Raw genomic sequence first — 20,744 nt, 5'->3', positions numbered from 1 at the left:
ACACACATTGGCAAGATGAAGCACTTAGACTAAACTAGGCCTTCATTAGCAAGATAAAATACTGTACAGCAAAGGGCCTAGCCTGAAGTCAGACCCCGCTATGGGCATCTAGATTTCTAGGCTAGCAGAGGCCTATAGTTGGTGAAGATTTGGTATAAAATAATAGAGATTTGTAATGCCCAGAGGTTCAGTGGTCAAGTTGCTAACATTAATCTCACAGAAACATGGACAGACAGGAAGTTAGTGTTGGTGATATTGTGTCTAGTTATGGAGAAGGGAGGAGAGGAAAATAATATGGAAGCCAATCACATACATGGAGGAATTCTAAAGCTGTGGCAGAGGGAAAGAGAAAGATGGGCGTCATTTAGTTGATCAAGATTTTTTTATTCTTAAAATGGATGGGATTCTTAACATGACATGAGTCTTAACGTAGGTGTTTTCATCAGCATTGTGCCATTGATGAAGTATTGAAAGGAAAGTAGCATATCCGAGCAAAGGCAGATCCATTAGTATGGAAAAAAGCCATTTTCCACGTAGAACTATTCCTGGCATGTTGTATCTTTAGTCTGTTTCAAGGTTGCTACTTGAGGATGTTGAGAAAACTCAACAAGAATGTTGAGTTTACACCTTGTCAGTTGTAGCAAATGGTGTAATTTCCCTCATATGTAATAGAGGGGTAGTGTAATCCAGAAGACTAGAGGTCAGATGCTGATAGAGTTTGGTACATGTGGTGTTACTTGTATGAATGATCATGGTACCAAGCCACCATAGACACAGTAGAGATAGCGGGCTGATACGGAGATCACCTCCAAGGTGTGCATGGGATTTGAGAGTGATATGAAGAGTTCATTATTGGAGCACAGGCTTCATAAATGTAGTTGTGGGAACTTGTAAGCTCATGTGAAGACGTTAGAACAATTATACAAATATTTGGTGCCAAGTACATCACCAAGGTAAGCTCACTATCAATATAATCTGTGATGCTTTGGTCTTTGTAAGCTTTTTGGCTCTTAGTTAGCTTTTAGACAGAACGTTTTAGACAGTAAAATCTGAAGCGTCTTCAAATATCCGTGTTTCTTTAACCATGAACATTTGTTTGGGTCAGACATGGAACAGATACAGGCTATATACTCCTTTCAGTTGTTGTATGTTCTTTTGTAAGTGAATTTAGTCAGACTCATCTGAACTCAAGCATGGGAATTCAAATAATGGTAACCAACCCAACTGTACAATGTTCCATGGTGTTCAAGAGGGTGGGGACTCCTTGGGCCTGTGCGGCACCAAGTCGTTGTATTTTCAGCCCTCGTTTCCCTCATGTTCTCATCTCTTAGTTCCACAGGTTAAAACCATTCATGTCGTAGATACAGTATACACAGAATGGACGTGAATGCTACAGTAGGTAGACACACAGTCCCAAGATGTTCTTTCCATGTAGTAAAATGCAGATGAGACTCTGGGAGACATTTTACACTGTTCAAAGTGTAATTTTTCTAAAGAAAATGTAGCAACTTCACAAACACTTTTGATGCACTTTAGCATTTGCTAAGGCTGTTGACTGTGGGTCACAGGTTGAGGACAACAGCTCTAATATAACAGGCCTTCTTTGTCTCTGTGTGCAACTGGCATCCTAAGAGAATGACATTCCATTGACAAGACATGACATTCCTCCATGATGTCCATCATTACAGGAAAATAAATGCCATACTCCTTTGATGTGCATCTGACAGTTTTTTTCTCCAATTAGTTACTAAAATCAAGATGTTTTCTGCAGCTTCGTAAGCATCACTGACCAAAAAAAAAAAAAATTGGCAACGCAAATACAAAGGAGCTTTCTGTAAATTCTGTGCAGTTCAAGTCACACGGCCAGGCATGTGCTTGGAACACCCTGGTGAAGAACAGCAGGTACAAGCAAGACAGGAAAGGAATCTCATCCCCTTCAAGTATAATCCGTGAACCAACTTCCAAATTTCATATATATGGTAGATTAATGATCAGTGTAGTCTGCACCGTGGGAAAACAAGGGATGGTGGAACCAGTTAAACTTGAAATTGAAGATATGCACCAGAATCTCCTCAATGTATAATCCAAAAAGCTCCTTTGTTTTAAAATAGATTTTTAAATGATGCTTAATGTAAAGAAATGTCTTTGTCAAAACTTCCTCACTCAAAAATCAAGGCAGCCAATTTCTCATTTTCCATTCAGAGTTCCATGGGGCTTTTGGCAATAATGCAACAGAACAAAATGTACATACTGAAGTTCAAGGCCAACACATACATGATTACAATACAGGCCTCTTGATTTGGAGTTGACCTAATGTCTAATATGCACACACACTCTGAAACATTGATTCTGGTCAAACATCTGGACTTAACTCAAAACTGAATGACACACACACACAGACACACACACACAGACACACACTCAGACACAAACACACACACACACACACACACACACACACACACACACACACATCATAAAAACACACTGCACACACAAGAAGAGCGGTTCTATAGCCTCGCTGGGTTTAGAGTAAAACTATTCAGCCGAGTCTCACCGTCAGCATGACAGCTCCTGAACGCTAGCCACACCAAGGCCCCGAGGATCAGCGGGAAAAAGCGTGCCATTTCGCTCACAAACTCCAGACGGGCATAAACGTGTACACAAAAAAAAGGAGTGTAGAATATGTCACACACAACACCAGTGTAAGTCTAATAGTCCACTGAGAGTATAGGGTCTGATGGAAGACGATGGGGGAGGCAACTGATAGGGGAGGAGAGACAAGAGTTTATGGGAATGAATAGTGCATCAGCAAGCAGCTGGACCGCTGGTGCGAGAACTCACAGCAGAGTGACGGTAAACACACCACACCTCAGCACCGGACAAAATGCTTGGGAGTAAGAGTGCAAGTTACACTGGTTAGCGTGTGTTGAACTGTGAGTGTGTGTGTGTGTGTGTGTAAAGGGAACATTTTGGTGCACATGCACCCATTTCCTTTTTAGACTCTGAGATAAGAGTTGGATGTGCTGGCCTAACGTGTGTGGGGCAGGCTGAGGTAATCTGTGCAGATATTTCTCTCCTAAAACCAACTTTTCTAGAGTTCAAAGATCTATTTTGGAGGGCTGTGGTATGTGTGGGTCAGACAGAAAGCTACAGGCAAAAAATAAACAAACCTGAAAACAATTTGGTCTTAGAGATGCACGGCTCAGGAGAATGCAAGGAGGGTGTACAAGTGATGTGCATCTGAAATACTGATCCACACCTTGATCTGTACAACAGTTCCTAAATACTTGCAAGTCACTCAAATGATCCCAACTTTTCTGTGGCAACACCACAGTGCATAAGTGATCTGCTTGTTACTTGCAGTTGGGATCGTCCAGTTCACTTTTTTTTTTTAATTCATTCTGTTCCACTCACATAAACCATCAAATGACTATGTTGCAATGAATCACACTGTAAAATAATCTTCTTGCAGTATAAAACACGAGGAGAGTCATTTTGTCATGAATAAGAGATTTCATAACACTTGTATGGCTCACTTCTGTGCAACATTTAATCAACCTTGAGTGGACCCATAGACAGTAAAAGAAAGAGAGCACCTCTGCTGATATTTGTGTGGCTGTGGAGCCAAGAGAAATATGATCCCAGAAGAGGAAAGGAGTTATGGGAAATGTAGTTCTTTTTGAAAAAGATTAAATAAATATGTGGTCTTGTGTATAGAAAATAATAATACTATGAATCACCAGGAAAATTTTCAATTCTATTCATAATATGATTAGACCATAGGTGACATTTCATTCAAATAGCTGTAACCATTTAATTTGATTTCATTTAATTTGCTCAACTATGATTTATGTTCATTTGTCTGCAGAAATGAAAAGCCACAGACCTCCATGCAAATATGTCTGGTTGGACCTCAAGATGATAAAACAAAAAAAAAACAAAACTGTTCAGGTGCGCAGGCTGGATGTGTCTACAATGTGGAGCATACACATCTTTGTCCTCTGTGTACGAGGTGCAACTCAGTAAAAAGACTGACTCTGGGGTGAAACGGTCTACCTCACTCCCAAGCCAATGCAATGAGGCTTGTGCGGCTACGCGTGGGTTGCTCCTCTCTGTTTTTAACATTCAATCATGAATTAGCCAGTTAAATAAAGGCCTTTTATACAGTATTTTTAAAGAAGAGTGCCTTGGATGTCCCTTTTTTTTCTATTTTCTATTTTTTTCTATTTTCAATTGAATTGAAGAGCACCTTCGAATATCTGACTGGACTTCCTGAGCACGTTCCAATGCTACGAGGATATGAATGGACTTGATAAAGGGGGGTGAAATGGGTGAGGAACCCTTAGCCCTTATTGTCTGGACATTTTCAGTTCATTTTAGCCTAATACTACAAGTCAAATATTTGCTTTAAAGCAATTGTGATGGCCGTCCTCCAAAGCCAACAGTATGTAGGTCATTGTAGGTCAACTCACCAATATCACTGTGGATGCTGTAACCTTACCAAGAGGCCAGACAGGCAGACAGCGGCTAGACTGTAAAGGCTGTAAAACTCCCTCCAGTGTCCCAGCATGTCTGTGCCCATAGGCACTGCAAAACCAAGACGTCCCTTTGATATCTGTACAGTTTGTATTTATTTGCAATTTTATTGTTAACACAGGTACAGAAATGCAGCAGGAAACACAAGAGACAGATGAATGAGAGAGACAGAGAGAGAGAAAGAGCGAGAGAGAGAGAGAGAGAGAGAGGGACAGACAGATATTAGCCGTTTAAAAGTGTAAGTACATTTCTACAACCCTCCTCTGTGGAGCAGAATGACACTAGAGCTCTAAAAGACCAGCTGAAGGACAGTTACTTGTTGCGATACATACTGGGGATATTACAGGGTGATATCGGCCAGACAGATTGGCACCATACGGATCACGCAATAAGAGCACCCCTGCCCCCAGCCTTCCCTTGGCCTTTTAAGACATGCACAGAGCCAACAATGGAGCAGTGACTGGATGGCTCTTTCAAGGAGGATTAATAAACATGAATGTAGGCTGTAATACCAGTTGTTTCTCGTCTGGGGTTGAGAGTGTTGCCACGCCACAGTTCTGAGGGTGCCTCGATTTCTCTAACACATTGAAATGAATGGGAGTTGGGTGTGCAATAATGCACACACACAACACACACGTAATATGCACGCGGCGATGGGGAGAACGTGACTATGCGCGCACGGCAGCACAAGGCATTCCTGGAAGAGCTAAGGGGGGGGAGGGAGGGAGGGAGGGGGGGTTTATGTTCAGGTTGCTCAATGTGTAAAATGAGTACAAAATCTTTCTTCAGTTAGATGTGTGAGTGTCAGCCAGGATGTGAGTTATGTGCACAAAAGTTAAAATCATCTTGGGTGGATGGTTGGTTGGTTGGTGGGTGTGTTCAGCCCAACTGAAGAGGGGCTACCGGAGTTACGGTCCGGGCCCCGATTCTGAAGTCGGGTCGCTGCCGCTGGAACCACTTTGTGCACGCTTGATGTAAAGATTCAGCAGCTTGAGCTGTGTCAGGGAAGAGGAGAGTGAGAGAGGGAGAGAATTTGGCCGTTATAAGACACATTTCTATAGACACGACATCAATAAATGAACAATTCAGGCACAAAACTGATGTTTTGTCTATTTATGTATTTTTTCCCAAAATGTTCAGGGCCTTTAGTCCCTCTCAAATTGACAAACTTTCAAGGATGTCAAGGACCCATGTACCGTAATTTCCCTAGTTAAAGTGAAAAATCAATTTCACGATTTCACATTTTTAACCTCGTCCTAAATACATAATTGCGATTACGATTTAAAATCGATTAATTGCATAGCCCTACTTTTAAGGATGTCAAGGAGCCATGGGAGGCCGGGTTGTGCTTCACCCACAGACCATGCAAGCATTGAGAATTGAGAAACGTCTGCTCAGTAAAACCCACTTTCTCTACCCCCCAACCCCCCCAACCCCCCCAACCCCCCCAACCCCATAACACTAGAGCCGTGTCCTGTGTGTGAGCGGCCCACGCGGCGGGCTCACCTTGCTGCCAGACAGCTGGTTGAGATGGGGCTTCAGCTCCTCCCCGATGACCGAGTGGATGGCCACCAGGCAGAAGACGCAGGCCTTCCTCACGCTGCTCTCCGAGTTATCGTAGCCCTGCAACGGCACCAGCAGCAGCTCAGTGCCACGCGCACCCACAACACGGCATGCCATGGACACTCAAGAGTGTGTGTGTGCGTGTGTCTGCGTGTGTGTGTGAGAGTGTGCGTGTGTGTGTGTGTGTGTGTGTGTGTGTGTGACACCATCTCCTCTCACAGCACTAGTCTTGCTTATCCTACGGACAACTGCACTCATCGATGTACTTATTGTGGTGTGTTGTTTATTGTTGTAAAATGTGTTGTTAGAATTGCTCTTAAAAGCTTAAAAATATTTGATCATGTTGCAAGTCGCTTTGGTTACAAAGTGTCAGCCAAATGTAATGTAATGTAATAAATAGATAGAATTATTGATCCCCAAAGGGAAATTCAAGGTCCCAGCAGCAGCAAAGACACCACACACAACATACACTACAATGTAAACAGGATAATACAAAGCAAATCAACAAATTAACATGGCTAAAAGAGCAGTAAAATACTAAATACTAATGTAATGTAATGTAATGTAATGTAATGTAATGTAATGTGTGTGTGTGTGTGTGTGTGTGTGTGTGTGTGTGTGTGTGTGTGTGTGTGTGTGTGTGTGTGTGTGTGTGTGTGTGTGTGTGTGTGTGTGTGTGTGTGTGTGTGTGTGTGTGTGTGTGTGTGTGTGAGGGACGGGGAGAGTGTGTGCGCTCACCTGGATGAGGCCGGGCACCACCTCTGGCAGCAGCTGCACCAGGTTCTCTCTGGGCATCTGGTCCATGAGCTTGGTGAGCATCTTGATGGCGGCCAGGTTGATGGGGTAGTCGGCCGACTGGATGATCGGGCAGAGGACCTTGATGCACTGGTCGGCGTTGATGGCGTTCGCCAACATGGTGGCCGTCTCCTCCGCAGCGCGCACCACCTGTGGGCAAACACACACACACACAACACGCACATGCAGACACACACACGCACACATGCACAACACACACACACACAACACACACACAACCCATCTTAAGTCTTTGATGTGACCAACTGAGTCATTTTTGTTCCCCTCTAATGCCAGCGTCACGATGACCAACTTGAGGAATGATGCAATGTTGACTGTTTGGGTTAGTTACTGAAGTCTCCCCATGGCACTGGCTGAAGAGACCACACCTAGCAACCACAGTGTCATGGCTGACTAATCTAACTTCTCATCACACTGCCCCTCTCACTTCACTACGCAGAGGTGAAAATGGCCACACCATTTGTCATAATGATAAATACATTTCAGAGATTTTGTTTCTGTTTTTGATGGTGGGTTTAGACTAGGTATATGTCTATTTAATTATATAATTTTATAGTGCATGTACAGACTTGATATTCTGTTTTATGTACAGGTGTGTATGACCCTTCATAAGATATTTGTGTGCGCTTGAACACTGGTTGGTGTGGATGGATGTGTGTGTGTGTGTGTACCTCTTTGTGAGGGTCTTTATGTGCTTCTAGGGTCTTCATGATGGTGAGCTCTGCATAGTTCTTGAAGCGCCATGGTTGTCTGCTCAGGATTTCCTTCAGTACGCGGAGAGCTAGCGCCCGGATAACATGCTAATGGGAGACACACACACACACACACACACACACACACACACACAATATAACATAATGTGAGAATAACATGTTACAAAGACAGATATCAAGCACTTCTGGTAATCAAACTCAAGGTTTATTGGACAGAGCCATGATGTGTCTGTGATGGAAGGATCCCACATACAGATATCCAGTGTGTGTGAGTGACCGTGGTGGTCATATCTAATGTGTGTGAGTGGATGTGGTGGTCTGCTCATGTTCAGTGTGTATGAGTGGATGTGGTGGTCAGTCCAGTGTGTGTGGGTGGATATGGAGGTCTGCTCATGTTCAGTGTGAGTGGATGTGGAGGTCAGTTCAGTGTGCGTGAGTGGACGTGTTGGTTTGCTCATGTAGTCACATGTCCAGTGTGTGTGAGTGGACGTGTTGGTTTGCTCATGTAGTCACATGTCCAGTGTGTGTGAGTGGACGTGTTGGTTTGCTCATGTAGTCACATGTCCAGTGTGTGTGAGTGGACGTGTTGGTTTGCTCATGTAGTCACATGTCCAGTGTGTGTGAGTGGACGTGGTGGTCAGCTCATCTAGTCAGATGTCCAGTGTGCTTGAGTGGATGTGGAGGTCATCTCATGTCCAGTGTGGGTGAGTGACTGTGGTGGTCTGCTCATGTTCAGTGTGAGTGGATGTGGTGGTCAGTTCAGTGTGTGTGAGTGAACGTGTTGGTTTGCTCATGTAGTCACATGTCCAGTGTGGGTGAGTGGATGTGGTGGTCAGTCCAGTGTGTGTGAGTGAACGTGTTGGTTTGCTCATGTAGTCACATGTCCAGTGTGCTTGAGTGGATGTGGAGGTCATCTCATGTCCAGTGTGGGTGAGTGGATGTGGTGGTCAGTCCAGTGTGGGTGGGTGGATGTGGAGGTCAGTCCAGTGTGTGTGAGTGAACGTGTTGGTTTGCTCATGTAGTCACGTGTCCAGTGTGGGTGAGTGGATGTGGTGGTCAGTCCAGTGTGGGTGGATGTGGTGGTCAGTCCAGTGTGTGTGAGTGAACGTGTTGGTTTGCTCATGTAGTCACATGTCCAGTGTGTGTGAGTGGACGTGGTGGTCAGCTCATGTCCAGTGTGGGTGAGTGGATATGGAGGTCTGCTCATGTTCAGTGTGTGTGAGTGGACGTGTTGGTTTGCTCATGTAGTCACATGTCCAGTGTGGGTGAGTGGACGTGGTGGTCAGCTCATGTCCAGTGTGGGTGAGTGGATATGGAGGTCTGCTCATGTTCAGTGTGTGTGAGTGGACGTGTTGGTTTGCTCATGTAGTCACATGTCCAGTGTGTGTGAGTGGACGTGGTGGTCAGCTCATGCTCAGTGTGGGTGAGTGACTGTGGTGGTCAGTCCCGTGTGGGTGAGTGGACGTGGTGGTCAGTCCAGTGTGGGTGAGTGGATGTGGTGGTCAGTCCCGTGTGTGAGTGGATGTGGAGGTCAGTCCAGTGTGTGTGAGTGGATGTGGTGGTCAGTCCCGTGTGTGTGAGTGAGTGTGGCGGTCAGCGCGTGCGTGCGGTCCCCCGTGCGTTACCTCTCCGTCCCCCAGCGTCTCCAGCAGCAGCAGCAGGATGGTCTTGAAGTGCTCGTCCCAGACGGTGTGCTGGCGCGTGTCCCGGATCAGCTTCATGAGCTCGCACAGCGCCGCCTTGCGCTCCTCCACGCGCTCGCTGTGATTGGACAGCTCCTTCAGCAGCTCGGCCACCACCTCGGACTGGTCCACTCCGCTGTCTGTCGACGGCGTAGGCGGGAGGAGAGAGTCAATGAATGTTACTGGAGGACCACGGCGCCAACTGACATGGGCCCCTTCTCAACCTCTTTTCCTCGGTCCTCGATCCTCGGTCGTCCGGCTCGTTGCCACTGATCTATAAAAAACACTGGATAGACTATCCCATTGTTGCCAACCCATCATTCTTGATCTAGATCAGTGGGAACGAGCTGGAGGACCAAGGAAGGAAGGAAGGAAGGGAGGAAGGGAGGATAGATAAAAAGACGACTGAGAAGAGCCCACTGACATTGATGCAGGAACAAACACCACGACAGACAAAAATAGCCATCACAAATTCCCCCCTTCCTCACACACACACACACACACACACAGGCACCCTCCCCACACCAAACCTCACCGTCTGACACGGGCTGCCCTTCCGAGTCGAAAGAGGAATCCTTCAAATTCTTGCCGAAGGAGGAGGAGCCGAAGGACGAGTCGGAGCAGTTGCCCGGCTGGTCTCTGGAGGGGCGGGGGCTGGACGTGATGGGCATGGTGTTCAGCAGCGACGTCTTGTTGTCCAGCGCTGTTCGCCCAGGTTCCGCCTACACACACGCACACACACACACACACACACACAGACACAGACACAGACACAGACACAGACACAGACACAGACACAGACACAGACACAGACACAGACACAGACACAGACACAGACACAGACACAGACACAGACACAGACACAGACACAGACACAGACACAGACACAGACACAGACACAGACACAGACACACACACACACACACACACACACACACACACACACAGACACAGACACAGACACAGACACAGACACAGACACAGACACAGACACAGACACAGACACAGACACAGACACAGACACAGACACAGACACAGACACAGACACAGACACAGACACAGACACAGACACAGACACAGACACAGACACAGACACAGACACAGACACAGACACAGACACAGACACAGACACACACACACACACACACACACACAGACACAGACACAGACACAGACACAGACACAGACACAGACACAGACACAGACACACACACACACACACACACACACACACACACACACACACACACACACACACACACACACACACACACAAACACACACACACACACACATAAGGATTTGTATGACACCTAACCATTTTAAGACATCTGCAAGACCATGTCTTCCTGCGGGATGCTGGACACTGTCCATGTTTCTTTCTCTTTATCGCTCCTTTTCTCACCCTCTGCTGAGGTCAGTGTGGTCAATAAAGAATGTCCTCCTTAACCCAGTAGTTCTGGGCACCCCGACCCTACCCGTGTGGGCTCTGTCGGTGGTGTGTTTGTGAGTCTTACCCTCTCCTCTCTCTTGCGGGGTGAGTGTGTATTTTGTGAGTCTTACCTCCTTCTCTCCCTCTCTCTTGCGGGGTGAGTGTGTGAGTGTGTGTGTGAGTCTTACCTCCTCCTCTCCCTCTCTCTTGCGGGGTGAGTGTGTGAGTGTGTGTGTGAGTCTTACCTCCTCCTCTCCCTCTCTCTTGCGGGGTGAGTGTGTGAGTGTGTGTGTGAGTCTTACCTCCTTCTCTCCCTCTCTCTTGCGGGGTGAGTGTGTGAGTGTGTGTGTGAGTCTTACCTCCTCCTCTCCCTCTCTCTTGCGGGGTGAGTGTGTGAGTGTGTGTGTGAGTCTTACCTCCTCCTCTCCCTCTCTCTTGCGGGGTGAGTGTGTGAGTGTGTGTGTGAGTCTTACCTCCTCCTCTCCCTCTCTCTTGCGGGGTGAGTGTGTGAGTGTGTGAGTGTGTGTGTGAGTCTTACCTCCTCCTCTCCCTCTCTCTTGCGGGGTGAGTGTGTGAGTGTGTGAGTGTGTGTGTGAGTCTTACCTCCTCCTCTCCCTCTCTCTTGCGGGGTGAGTGTGTGTGTGTGAGTGTGTGTGTGAGTCTTACCTCCTCCTCTCCCTCTCTCTTGCGGGGTGAGTGTGTGAGTGTGTGTGTGAGTCTTACCTCCTCCTCTCCCTCTCTCTTGCGGGGTGAGTGTGTGTGTGTGAGTGTGTGTGAGTGTGTGTGTGAGTCTTACCTCCTCCTCTCCCTCTCTCTTGCGGGGTGTGTGTGTGTGAGTCTTACCTCCTCCTCTCCCTCTCTCTTGCGGGGTGAGTGTGTGAGTGTGTGTGTGAGTCTTACCTCCTCCTCTCCCTCTCTCTTGCGGGGTGAGTGTGTGAGTGTGTGAGTGTGTGAGTGTGTGTGTGAGTCTTACCTCCTCCTCTCCCTCTCTCTTGCGGGGTGAGTGGGAGTCCGTCATGTCCTCCTGACTGCGCACGCTGAAGTTCTGGATGGCTTCGCTCATCCCCCTCAGAGAACTGTAGATCTCTTCAGAGTTCATGTTCTCGGTGTCATAATCAAAAGCACTGCACACAAACACACACACACACACACACACACACACACACACACACACACACACACATTAATCACCATGCACACACAGCTGAATATATGGCACATATGTACATGTATATACTGTATATGGTATGATATATGTGATGGGTTTAACACAGAAACTGTTGTGATCCCCAGCAAGTGTCAGCAGTCGAACAAAAGACATGGGCCCCTTCTCAACCTCTCTCCTCGGTCCTCCGGCTCATTCCCACTGATCTATAAAGAACACTGGATAGGCCCCAGCCGTGGCGCAACTGGCTGGGGCACCTGCACCGCACGCCGGCGACCCGGGTTCGATTCCCGCCCCGTGGTCCTTTCCGGATCCCACCCCCGCTCTCTCTCCCATTCACTTCCTGTCTTTCTCCACTGTCACTGTCAATAAAGGCATAAAATGGCCAAAAAATATATATATATATAAAAAAAAAAAAAGAACACTGGATAGACTATCCATTGTTGCCACCCCATCATTCTTTATCTAGGAAGGAAGGAAGGAAGGGAGAAAAGATAACAAGACGAACGAGAAGAGCCCATGATAATAGCCCAGTGCCACAGGGCACTTTCCCCTGCACACTGTAACTATGAACTATCTAGGAGGTCAAGAGAGCCCTCAACACTGACGCCACATAAAAGCACAAGACTAGTTACCTCCGCCAAGGAGGTTACGTTTTCATCTGGGTTTGTTTGTTTGTCTGTCTGTTTGTTTGTTTATTTGTTTGCAAGATAACTCAAAAAGTTATGGATGGATTTCGATGAAATTTTCGGGGGAAGGTCTGAAATGACCCCCAAGGAAGAAACGATTCAATTGGGATTTTAAGTTTAGATTGGGAGTGATCCGTATCTCCGTGTCGAATGATCCAGAAGACGGTTATGTTTTCGTTTGGCGGAGGTCTGCATTGCTCTCTCTCGAGTGCTTTTCTAGTTAAGAGTGGGGACAGAGCGCTTGAGTGCGGCTCACCTCTGCGTGGAGGCTGATCTGGGCTTTGATGCGTGTGAATGTGTTACCTGGGTGAGAGGGTCTGGGAGGTGTTGGTGGGGGAGGTGAGCGGGCTCGTCCAGCTGGCTGGTGATCTGGGGGTGTGTCTCTGCAGAGGGCTCCCAGTGGACGCCTGAAAAGGACAACACTCCCCTTCAGACCATCTCTCGACAAATCACAATTTTATTTATTCGTTTCTTTCTTTCTTTCTTTTTTCATATCGGTCATGTCTTCTATAGTCCCCCCCCCCTTCTATTTGCCTTTCTCTCTCTGTCTTTTTTCTGTTGCCTTATATATAATAACAAAAAATAATGCATTATAATAGGTGGAGTAAGTGAAGTTGATGCTGTATATGTGGACAAACAATTACAATAAAGTAGTTAAAATATTCAGATCCTAATGGGCCAGTATTCTACCACAGCTGCCCTTTTGGACACGGAACTTTCCGGAGAGGTTTGTTAGCGCTCAGGTCCTAGTTCTTTTAATGAAGCCCCAACAGCTCATATTCAAATACGGCTTTTTGTTGCTGTGATTTCAGATGAAGTATATTCCATAATGGTGAAAGGCAAAAAGTTGTGCCAGTCAGACCAACTCAGATATACAGATACTGTCACGATCACTGATATGAGATCTTCAGACCAAAAACCCATCGAAACCCCACAGCCACTACTCATGTCTAAAATATGTGGAGCTGTGGCCTGTCATGGCCCTCCGGAAGCTTCCGCTCAGTTTTCATTTCCCTTCACCATTACGTCTGGGTCTGATCCCGTTGAACTCGATTTGTAAAATCATGTGTAAAATATGTGGAGTGTAGCCTACCTGTGCTGCGTTTCCTGTGTTTCGCAGGTGGTTCTGCAGTAGTTTGGTGGCTCCGTCCTGGAAGGTCTTGGGCAACGCGCCCAGCAGCATGGTGAACTCGGGCGTGTTCAGCTGGAACAGAGCGATCAGCACAGCCTGTGCGGCCTGCAAACAGCACAACACACACACACACACACACACACACACAGTTAATGACCTGCAAACAGCACAACACAACACACACACACATACACACACACACACACAGTTAATGACCTGCACACAGCACAACACACACACACACACACACACACAGTTAATGACCTGCAAACAGCACAACACAACACACACACACACACACACACACACACACACACACACACACACACACACAGTTAATGGTCTACAAACAACACAACACACACACACACACACACACAGTTAATGGCCAGCCACAAAACACACACAAACGCTACTTACGGCTTGTACAGATTGCATTTTTTAAAGTATATTTTTTGGGCTTTTTGCCTTTATTTGGACAGGACAGTGAAGACGGACAGTGAAGACAGACAGGAAGTGAGTGGGAGAGAGTGAGATGGGGTGGGATCGGGACATGACCGCGGGTCAGAACCTGGTCCCCGTGGGTGCTCGGACCGGTTCATGGTATGGACGCTGTAGCCTGACGGCCACAGAGGCCCCCAGATTGCATGTTTTCTTTTTGTCTTCCAAGATTTATCATTACTAGATATACGATTTACCATGTCACAATATGCAATCAGGGAATCATAAATTCTTGGCGCATCTTGGTCAGTAGATGGGCCACATTACAAGATCATGTAGCCTGCAGGCTACTCGTCGTGTGCAGTCATAGCGGCAGTGTCAAAACGGGAGAATCCCAAATAATTTCTTACAATAATTTGTCACATTACAAGATGCGCACCTCTGCGACGCTCCTGATCTTTCATATGGCACTACGCTCGAAATTTGTTGGCTACGAGACAATGGTGGCAAAATGGTGCTGAAATCGTGTAATCTGCACAGGCCATTAGAGACTATACACCATCAGAACAACACTGCTGAATCCTAAACCACATAAAATGAGTCAAAATAGAAAACTGAGCCAGAGTTGGATAACTCAGTGGGGCCTGTGTGTGTGTGTGTGTGTGTGTGTGTGTGTCTATGAGACCTTGCGGACATCGGAGCTCTTCGGTTCCGTGGTCCAGGTGATGATGCGAGACACAGCCAGACGGGTTTCACTGGAGTTGGTGAAGTCCGTCGGTTCCATCTGCATCGTTAGTGTCTCAATGTATCTCAGGATGGCCACTTTCACCTGTGAGCACACATTGACCCAACCATCAATACTGAAACACATTTGCAATCAGATTACAATGAGGCAATGACACATTCTGCTCATTCTGTAATCAGTACAATGTTGCAACAAAACTCATTCAGTGAAGCACATTCTCTAACCAGTTCACCTCAACGCTAACACATAGTCAGGTCATGAACCACACATTGTCCTATTTTGCAGGCACATCACAAGGGTACATGACACATTATAGAAACAAGACACACACCCCCCCTCCTAACCACCTATAGCAGTGCAGGCACAGATTGTTGCATATTGTTCACCACAAGTTCCCCACAGAACTCCTTCACCTGAGGTCAGGGCTGCTCATGCTACTCTGACGCCATTCACCAGCAGCACACTCACAGCACAAACACAAAAGGTGTTTTCTCAGCCCGCAACTGTGCGGACAAAAGCCCCCCCCCCCCCATCTAAAGGCTGTCAGTCGGCATGCTACGACGCTACGCTCGCAGTCATCCCTGCCCTTAATGCCCCCATTCGCTCTCTCGCTCTCTCTCGCTCTCCTCCGCGTGTGCTCTCTCTCTCTCTCCCTCTCCCCCCTCCCTCCCGCTCCCCCTCTCTCTCTCTCGCTCTCCTCCGCGTGTGCTCTCTCTCTCTCTCTCTCTCTCTCTCTCTCTCTCCCCCCCTCCCTCCCTCCCGCTCCCCCCCCCTCTCTCTCTCTCTCTCTCCCTCCGTTGGGCTCACTGACCTGTGTGCTTTGGTTCCACAGGCGGCAGCGCTCGGACAGAGAGCATGCTGAGCGCCGCCTCCGTACGGGAAACAACTCTATTGCCCCGCCCCCCGGGCTGCAACAGCCACCACGCCGCCCCGGCTTCAGAGAGAGAGGATACCAGTCAGGACGAGGAGAGAGTGAGAGAGAGAGAGAGGGGGAGAGAGAGAGGGGGAGAGAGAGAGAGAGAGAGAGAGAGTGAGAGAGAGAGAGAGAGAGGGAGAGAGAGAGAGAGAGAGAGGGAGAGAGAGAGAGAGAATGAGAGAGAGGGGGAGAGAGAGAATGAGAGAGAGAGAGAGAGAATGAGAGAGAGAGAGAGAGAGAGAGAGAGAGAGAGAGAGAGAGAGAGAGAGAGAGAGAGAGAGAGAGAGAGAGAGAGAGAGAGAGAGAGAGAGAAATAAAGGGGGGAGGACAACAGTCAGGAGAGATGATGAGAGAAAGATGATACGAGTCAGGGGGAGGGGGAGGGAGGGAGAGACAGATAGAGAAGAGAGAGAGAGAGAGAGAATAACAGTCAAGCAGAGTAGGGGAAGGGGGAGGGGTGGGATGGGGGGCAGAGGAATAAGGAAGGTTAAGGGTTGAGGGGGGGGGAGAGAGGTGATGACTGCACAAGGGAGGAATGGGCCTTGACGGCCACATGAGAGCAACAAAAGACGGTGGGATGGAAAAAAAGTCCAAATAAAGGAGGGGAGGAGAGGAGAGTGAGGAAACGTTCAAGAACGAGTGCACGAGTGGGGGAATACAAGGCCTCAGTCTGTGTGTCTCAGTAGCTGACTGCATTTCAGTATTATAACCCCCATCCCCCCCCCCCGCCCACGGACAGCACAACCAATCAACAGTGATCATCAGGTGCCATCAGCACTCTTCAGGTGATGTGAATTCAGGGGGGTTGTGCTGGTGTGTGTGGTGGCACATCTGAAGCTGGCATGCACTAGCGCAGTGTGGTGGGCATACGGCACCATGCCAAGAGATCTAAACGCCCTGCTACTGTGGTGGAAGTGACCCCTGCAGAGCTTCCCTGCTGAGCCCAAATGGACGACTGAACTGTGCACACCAGAGGCTAATGCCGAGACTCTCTGGGGTGAAATGATGCGTGAAATGGACTTTTCATCGACTTTCATTCATTACTTTGTGTGATGAACACTGAGGGCAATTAATTTATTAATTCGAATATCTTTTAAATACAAAATTATTGTAATAGTGTTGGCTTCAATTATTCTGGACTCCAACTTGATTGAGTAGAACTTTACATTTAGAACGGAGTGGCACACTCCAGTACTTATTTTGATCTCAGAACAATATGGTGGTGGGTTTTAGGATGGGACTGGTAGTCCCTTTGCATCAAACTTTTTGTCCATTTTCTGCCGCTTGCTGTATTGTGCTATTTGGCAAGTATTTGATATTTTATTCATACCAGTATTATATTCAGTCCAACCAGTATCATTGAACCACTAGGTATATGGCTATATCTTACACATAAAGCATCTCATATACTCACTCATATATACAGTGCCTATAGAAAGTCATCATACCCTTTTGAAATAGTTACTTTTTTTGTCTTACAGCCTGAAATCAAAACCCATTTTTAAAAAAATCTTTTCCAGTTTTATTGACAAATTTAGCTGTACAACATCAAAATAATGAAAAAAAAGTAAACAGTTCTGAAAATTAATAAAAAATTAAAAACTAGAATAACAGGGTTGGAAAAGTCATCATACCCCTGACTTAATACTTTGTAAAGCTTCCTTTTGCTTTCATTACAGCCATCAATCTGTTTGGATATGTCTCTATTATAGCTTTGCACACCTAGATAGGGGAATATTTGCCCAATTTTCCGTACAGAAATGTTAAAATTTAGTCAAATTCTGTAGGGAATGGCGATGGACTGCCCTCTTCAAGTCAATCCACATATTTTCTATAGTATTTAAGTCAGGGCTCTGACTTTGCCACTCAAGGATATTCACCATCCTATCCTTAAGCCACTGCTTTGTTCTTTTGGCAGTATGTTTAGGATTATTGTCGTGTTGGAAGGCGAATGACCTCCCCATCCTCAGCTGTCTAGGAGAGGGACGCAGGTTTTCCTTAAGAATGTGGGTGTATTTGGCAGCATCCATTTTCCCTTCTATCCTGACCAATTGCCCAGTTCCCGCTGAAAAGAAACATCCCCACAACATAATGTTGCCCCAACCATGCTTCACACTAGGTATGGTGTGTTTTGGGTGGTGTACTGTGTTGGTTTTCGCCAAACATTGCGCTTGGAGTTCAGTGCAAAAACACATCTGGAATATTCTGCTACCATGTGGAAAAAGCTTATATGGTCAGATGAGACTAAGATCGAACTTTTTGGAGACTAAGATTGAAGTTTTTGGACTGAGCTCCAGGCGCTAACCAAACACAGTATACACACCCAAACACACCCAAAACACACCATACCTACTTTGAAGCATGGTGGGGGCAACATTATGTTTTGGGGATGTTTCTCTTCAGCGGGGACTGGGCAATTGGTCAGGATAGAAGGGAAAATGGATGCTGCCAAGTACACCAAAATTCTTGAGGAAAACCTGCGTCCCTCTCCTAAACAGCTGAGGATGGGGAGGTCATTCGCCTTCCAACACGACAAAAATCCTAAACATACTGCCAAAAGAACAAAGCAGTGGCTTAAGGATAGGATGGTGAATATCCTTGAGTGGCAAAGTCAGAGCCCTGACTTAAATCCTATAGAAAATATGTGGATTGACTTGAAGAGAGCAGTCCATCGCCATTCCCTACAGAATTTGACTAAATTTTAACATTTCTGCACGGAAAATTGGGCAAATATTCCCCTATCTAGGTGTGCAAAGCTATAATAGAGACATATCCAAACAGATTGATGGCTGTAATGAAAGCAAAAGGAAGTTTTACAAAGTATTAAGTCAGGGGTATGATGACTTTTCCAACCCTGTTATTCTAGTTTTTAATTTTTTATTAATTTTCAGAACTGTTGACTTTTTTTTCATTATTTTGATGTTGTACAGCTACATTTGTAAATAAAACTGGAAAAGATTTTTTTTTAAAATGGGTTTTGATTTCAGGCTGTAAGACAAAAAAAGTAACTATTTCAAAAGGGTATGATAACTTTCTATAGGCACTGTATATATGGATATTTCACACCTGCAGCAGTGTCACAAAGCTCAAAAACCTTATTGTTTTGGCAACAATGTCCGCAACATTGCCCTTTAAAATCTTCACTAACAGCTAAATTAAGTGTGAGTACAATGCCCATAGGTAGGTTTTCCCTCTAATTAGCCATTTTCATACAACCCCTTAGCATTTCAATCTGGCAACGTCAGGCACGTATACAAGTACAGTATATTTCCAGATTCATTTGGAATTACTGGCATCTGACTGAAAGCAAGGAAAACCTTGATTATTTTTTTTTTAAAAATGCTATTGAGGCAATATCAAACTAGCTTTCGCAACAACACTGACTACAGTAACAGAGACAAGTATACAGAGGTGTGTCTTCAAGTTTGTAACTGAATTGATTTTTTATAATCCCATACCAAACTAGAGCAGAGCTTCATTAAGAGCTCAAATTGCTTGCATCATAGTTCAAACAGTATTCAAAGATGTTCCGGGTCAAAGTTGAATATATGTAAGACGTACAATACGCAGACACACCTGGGAACAGTGAATGCAGTGTGTCAGTCTCTCAAATGCAGAAGTCCAAGTTAACTTCAACTTCTCACATTGAATACTCGGTTTTTCTTCTCACTCTATTCTCATCTCTCCTTGTTTCTCCTAATGGTCCCTTAGGAGAACCAGATGTGCTGTCATTTCAGAAAGTTCCTTTCCTATGGCTCCATTCTATTGACTACAGCATATAATGCACTGAGCACCTATATCGTCAGTCTAACCCATCTCTAACCTGGAGGCCATGAATCCCCTGATGGATTAGCATTTGTCACATGCAAAATGCAATCAGATCCATTAGGAATATCATAAGGAAGAAAGTTGCTGGACCAAATTCTTGAGATTCCTGCAAAAATATCCAGAAACTGCATCTGAAACAGACTTCCAATAATGGCCTGCTCTCTTGTAGTGAACAATGAATTGTATGTTACTCAAATAACAAATACAGTAATTGTTAAGTCTGACTGATGGCTGAAGTAGGAGGTTTACCGAAATAAAGAGGTGAACTTAGTAATGCTTGTGTGTAAATATAATTCAGGTATGTCTTGCCCCAGTAAAAGGCTTTGAACACACTGGTCTGTTATATTAGCAGTCTGTGTATTACAAAAATAAACAGCAGAGCCCTTATTGGAAGTACAGTATGTGCATCTCCTTAACAATTCCAGATTCCAAAACATCACACTCATGGTAACCGCTTAAAACACTTTAATGCAACTAACACTTAGAATAACTAATAAAAAATCCTCACCTGTATGCTTACCAACTGGGTCCTGGAGATGTTTTTTTTCCCAATCCATTTTCAAACATTATAGAGACAGTTTTCCAGTAAAAGTACATAGTTCTTAACAGTGCTCTTGATTTTAGTTTTACTTGGACTGCAAAATGTAATTACGTTCCAAGTATGTGTCCAGGGTGCAATCAAGACATCCTCAGTAGCTATATTTATATCAGATTTCATCATCGGCAGGGGAGGAGCAAACTGGATGCTGCATTGCTAGCTGATAGCTATGGAGTTTCAACAGGCTTCCCAGTCACAAGCTACAGTGAGACTGGATATGATGCAATACCTTGACATCTTTTTCCGAGGCTTTAAGGGGCTTCCCAAGAAGCTAGCCCCCTCCGCCAGCAATATTCCCAGACCAGTTTCCCCACCTACGTATCTCGCCAGACACACGGACACATACCTTCAGGTTTGGAGTCTGAGTCTGGTCGACTGTGAACCGCATCAGGATGGTGAACTGCAAATCGTTGGCGAATGACTCTCTACAGAGGAATGACACAGAGAGAAAAGAGAACTGGGTGAGTATTCATCACATGGTTAAA

General features: G+C 45.9%; 1 protein-coding gene across 1 annotated transcript in view; it reads right to left on the bottom strand.

Moving 5' to 3' along the window:
• Positions 1 to 4,610: 4,610 nt before the first annotated feature.
• The window catches only part of clasp2 (cytoplasmic linker associated protein 2), a 63,040-nt gene continuing 46,906 nt past the window's right edge, over positions 4,611 to 20,744 (bottom strand). The window contains exons 33-43 of the mRNA XM_062528851.1: positions 20,606 to 20,684; positions 14,858 to 15,001; positions 13,693 to 13,836; positions 12,903 to 13,006; positions 11,691 to 11,869; positions 9,849 to 10,028; positions 9,257 to 9,453; positions 7,590 to 7,718; positions 6,841 to 7,047; positions 6,046 to 6,162; positions 4,611 to 5,534 (exon numbers count right to left, since the gene is read on the bottom strand). Of these exons, the coding sequence (XP_062384835.1) occupies positions 5,448 to 5,534; positions 6,046 to 6,162; positions 6,841 to 7,047; positions 7,590 to 7,718; positions 9,257 to 9,453; positions 9,849 to 10,028; positions 11,691 to 11,869; positions 12,903 to 13,006; positions 13,693 to 13,836; positions 14,858 to 15,001; positions 20,606 to 20,684 (1,567 nt within the window). The 3' untranslated portion in view covers positions 4,611 to 5,447. The remainder of the gene's footprint in view (positions 5,535 to 6,045; positions 6,163 to 6,840; positions 7,048 to 7,589; positions 7,719 to 9,256; positions 9,454 to 9,848; positions 10,029 to 11,690; positions 11,870 to 12,902; positions 13,007 to 13,692; positions 13,837 to 14,857; positions 15,002 to 20,605; positions 20,685 to 20,744) is intronic.

The sequence above is a fragment of the Sardina pilchardus genome, chromosome 24 (assembly GCF_963854185.1).
Source record: "Sardina pilchardus chromosome 24, fSarPil1.1, whole genome shotgun sequence".
NCBI lineage: Eukaryota > Metazoa > Chordata > Actinopteri > Clupeiformes > Clupeidae > Sardina > Sardina pilchardus.
This window is presented reverse-complemented; position numbering and strand designations above follow the sequence as displayed.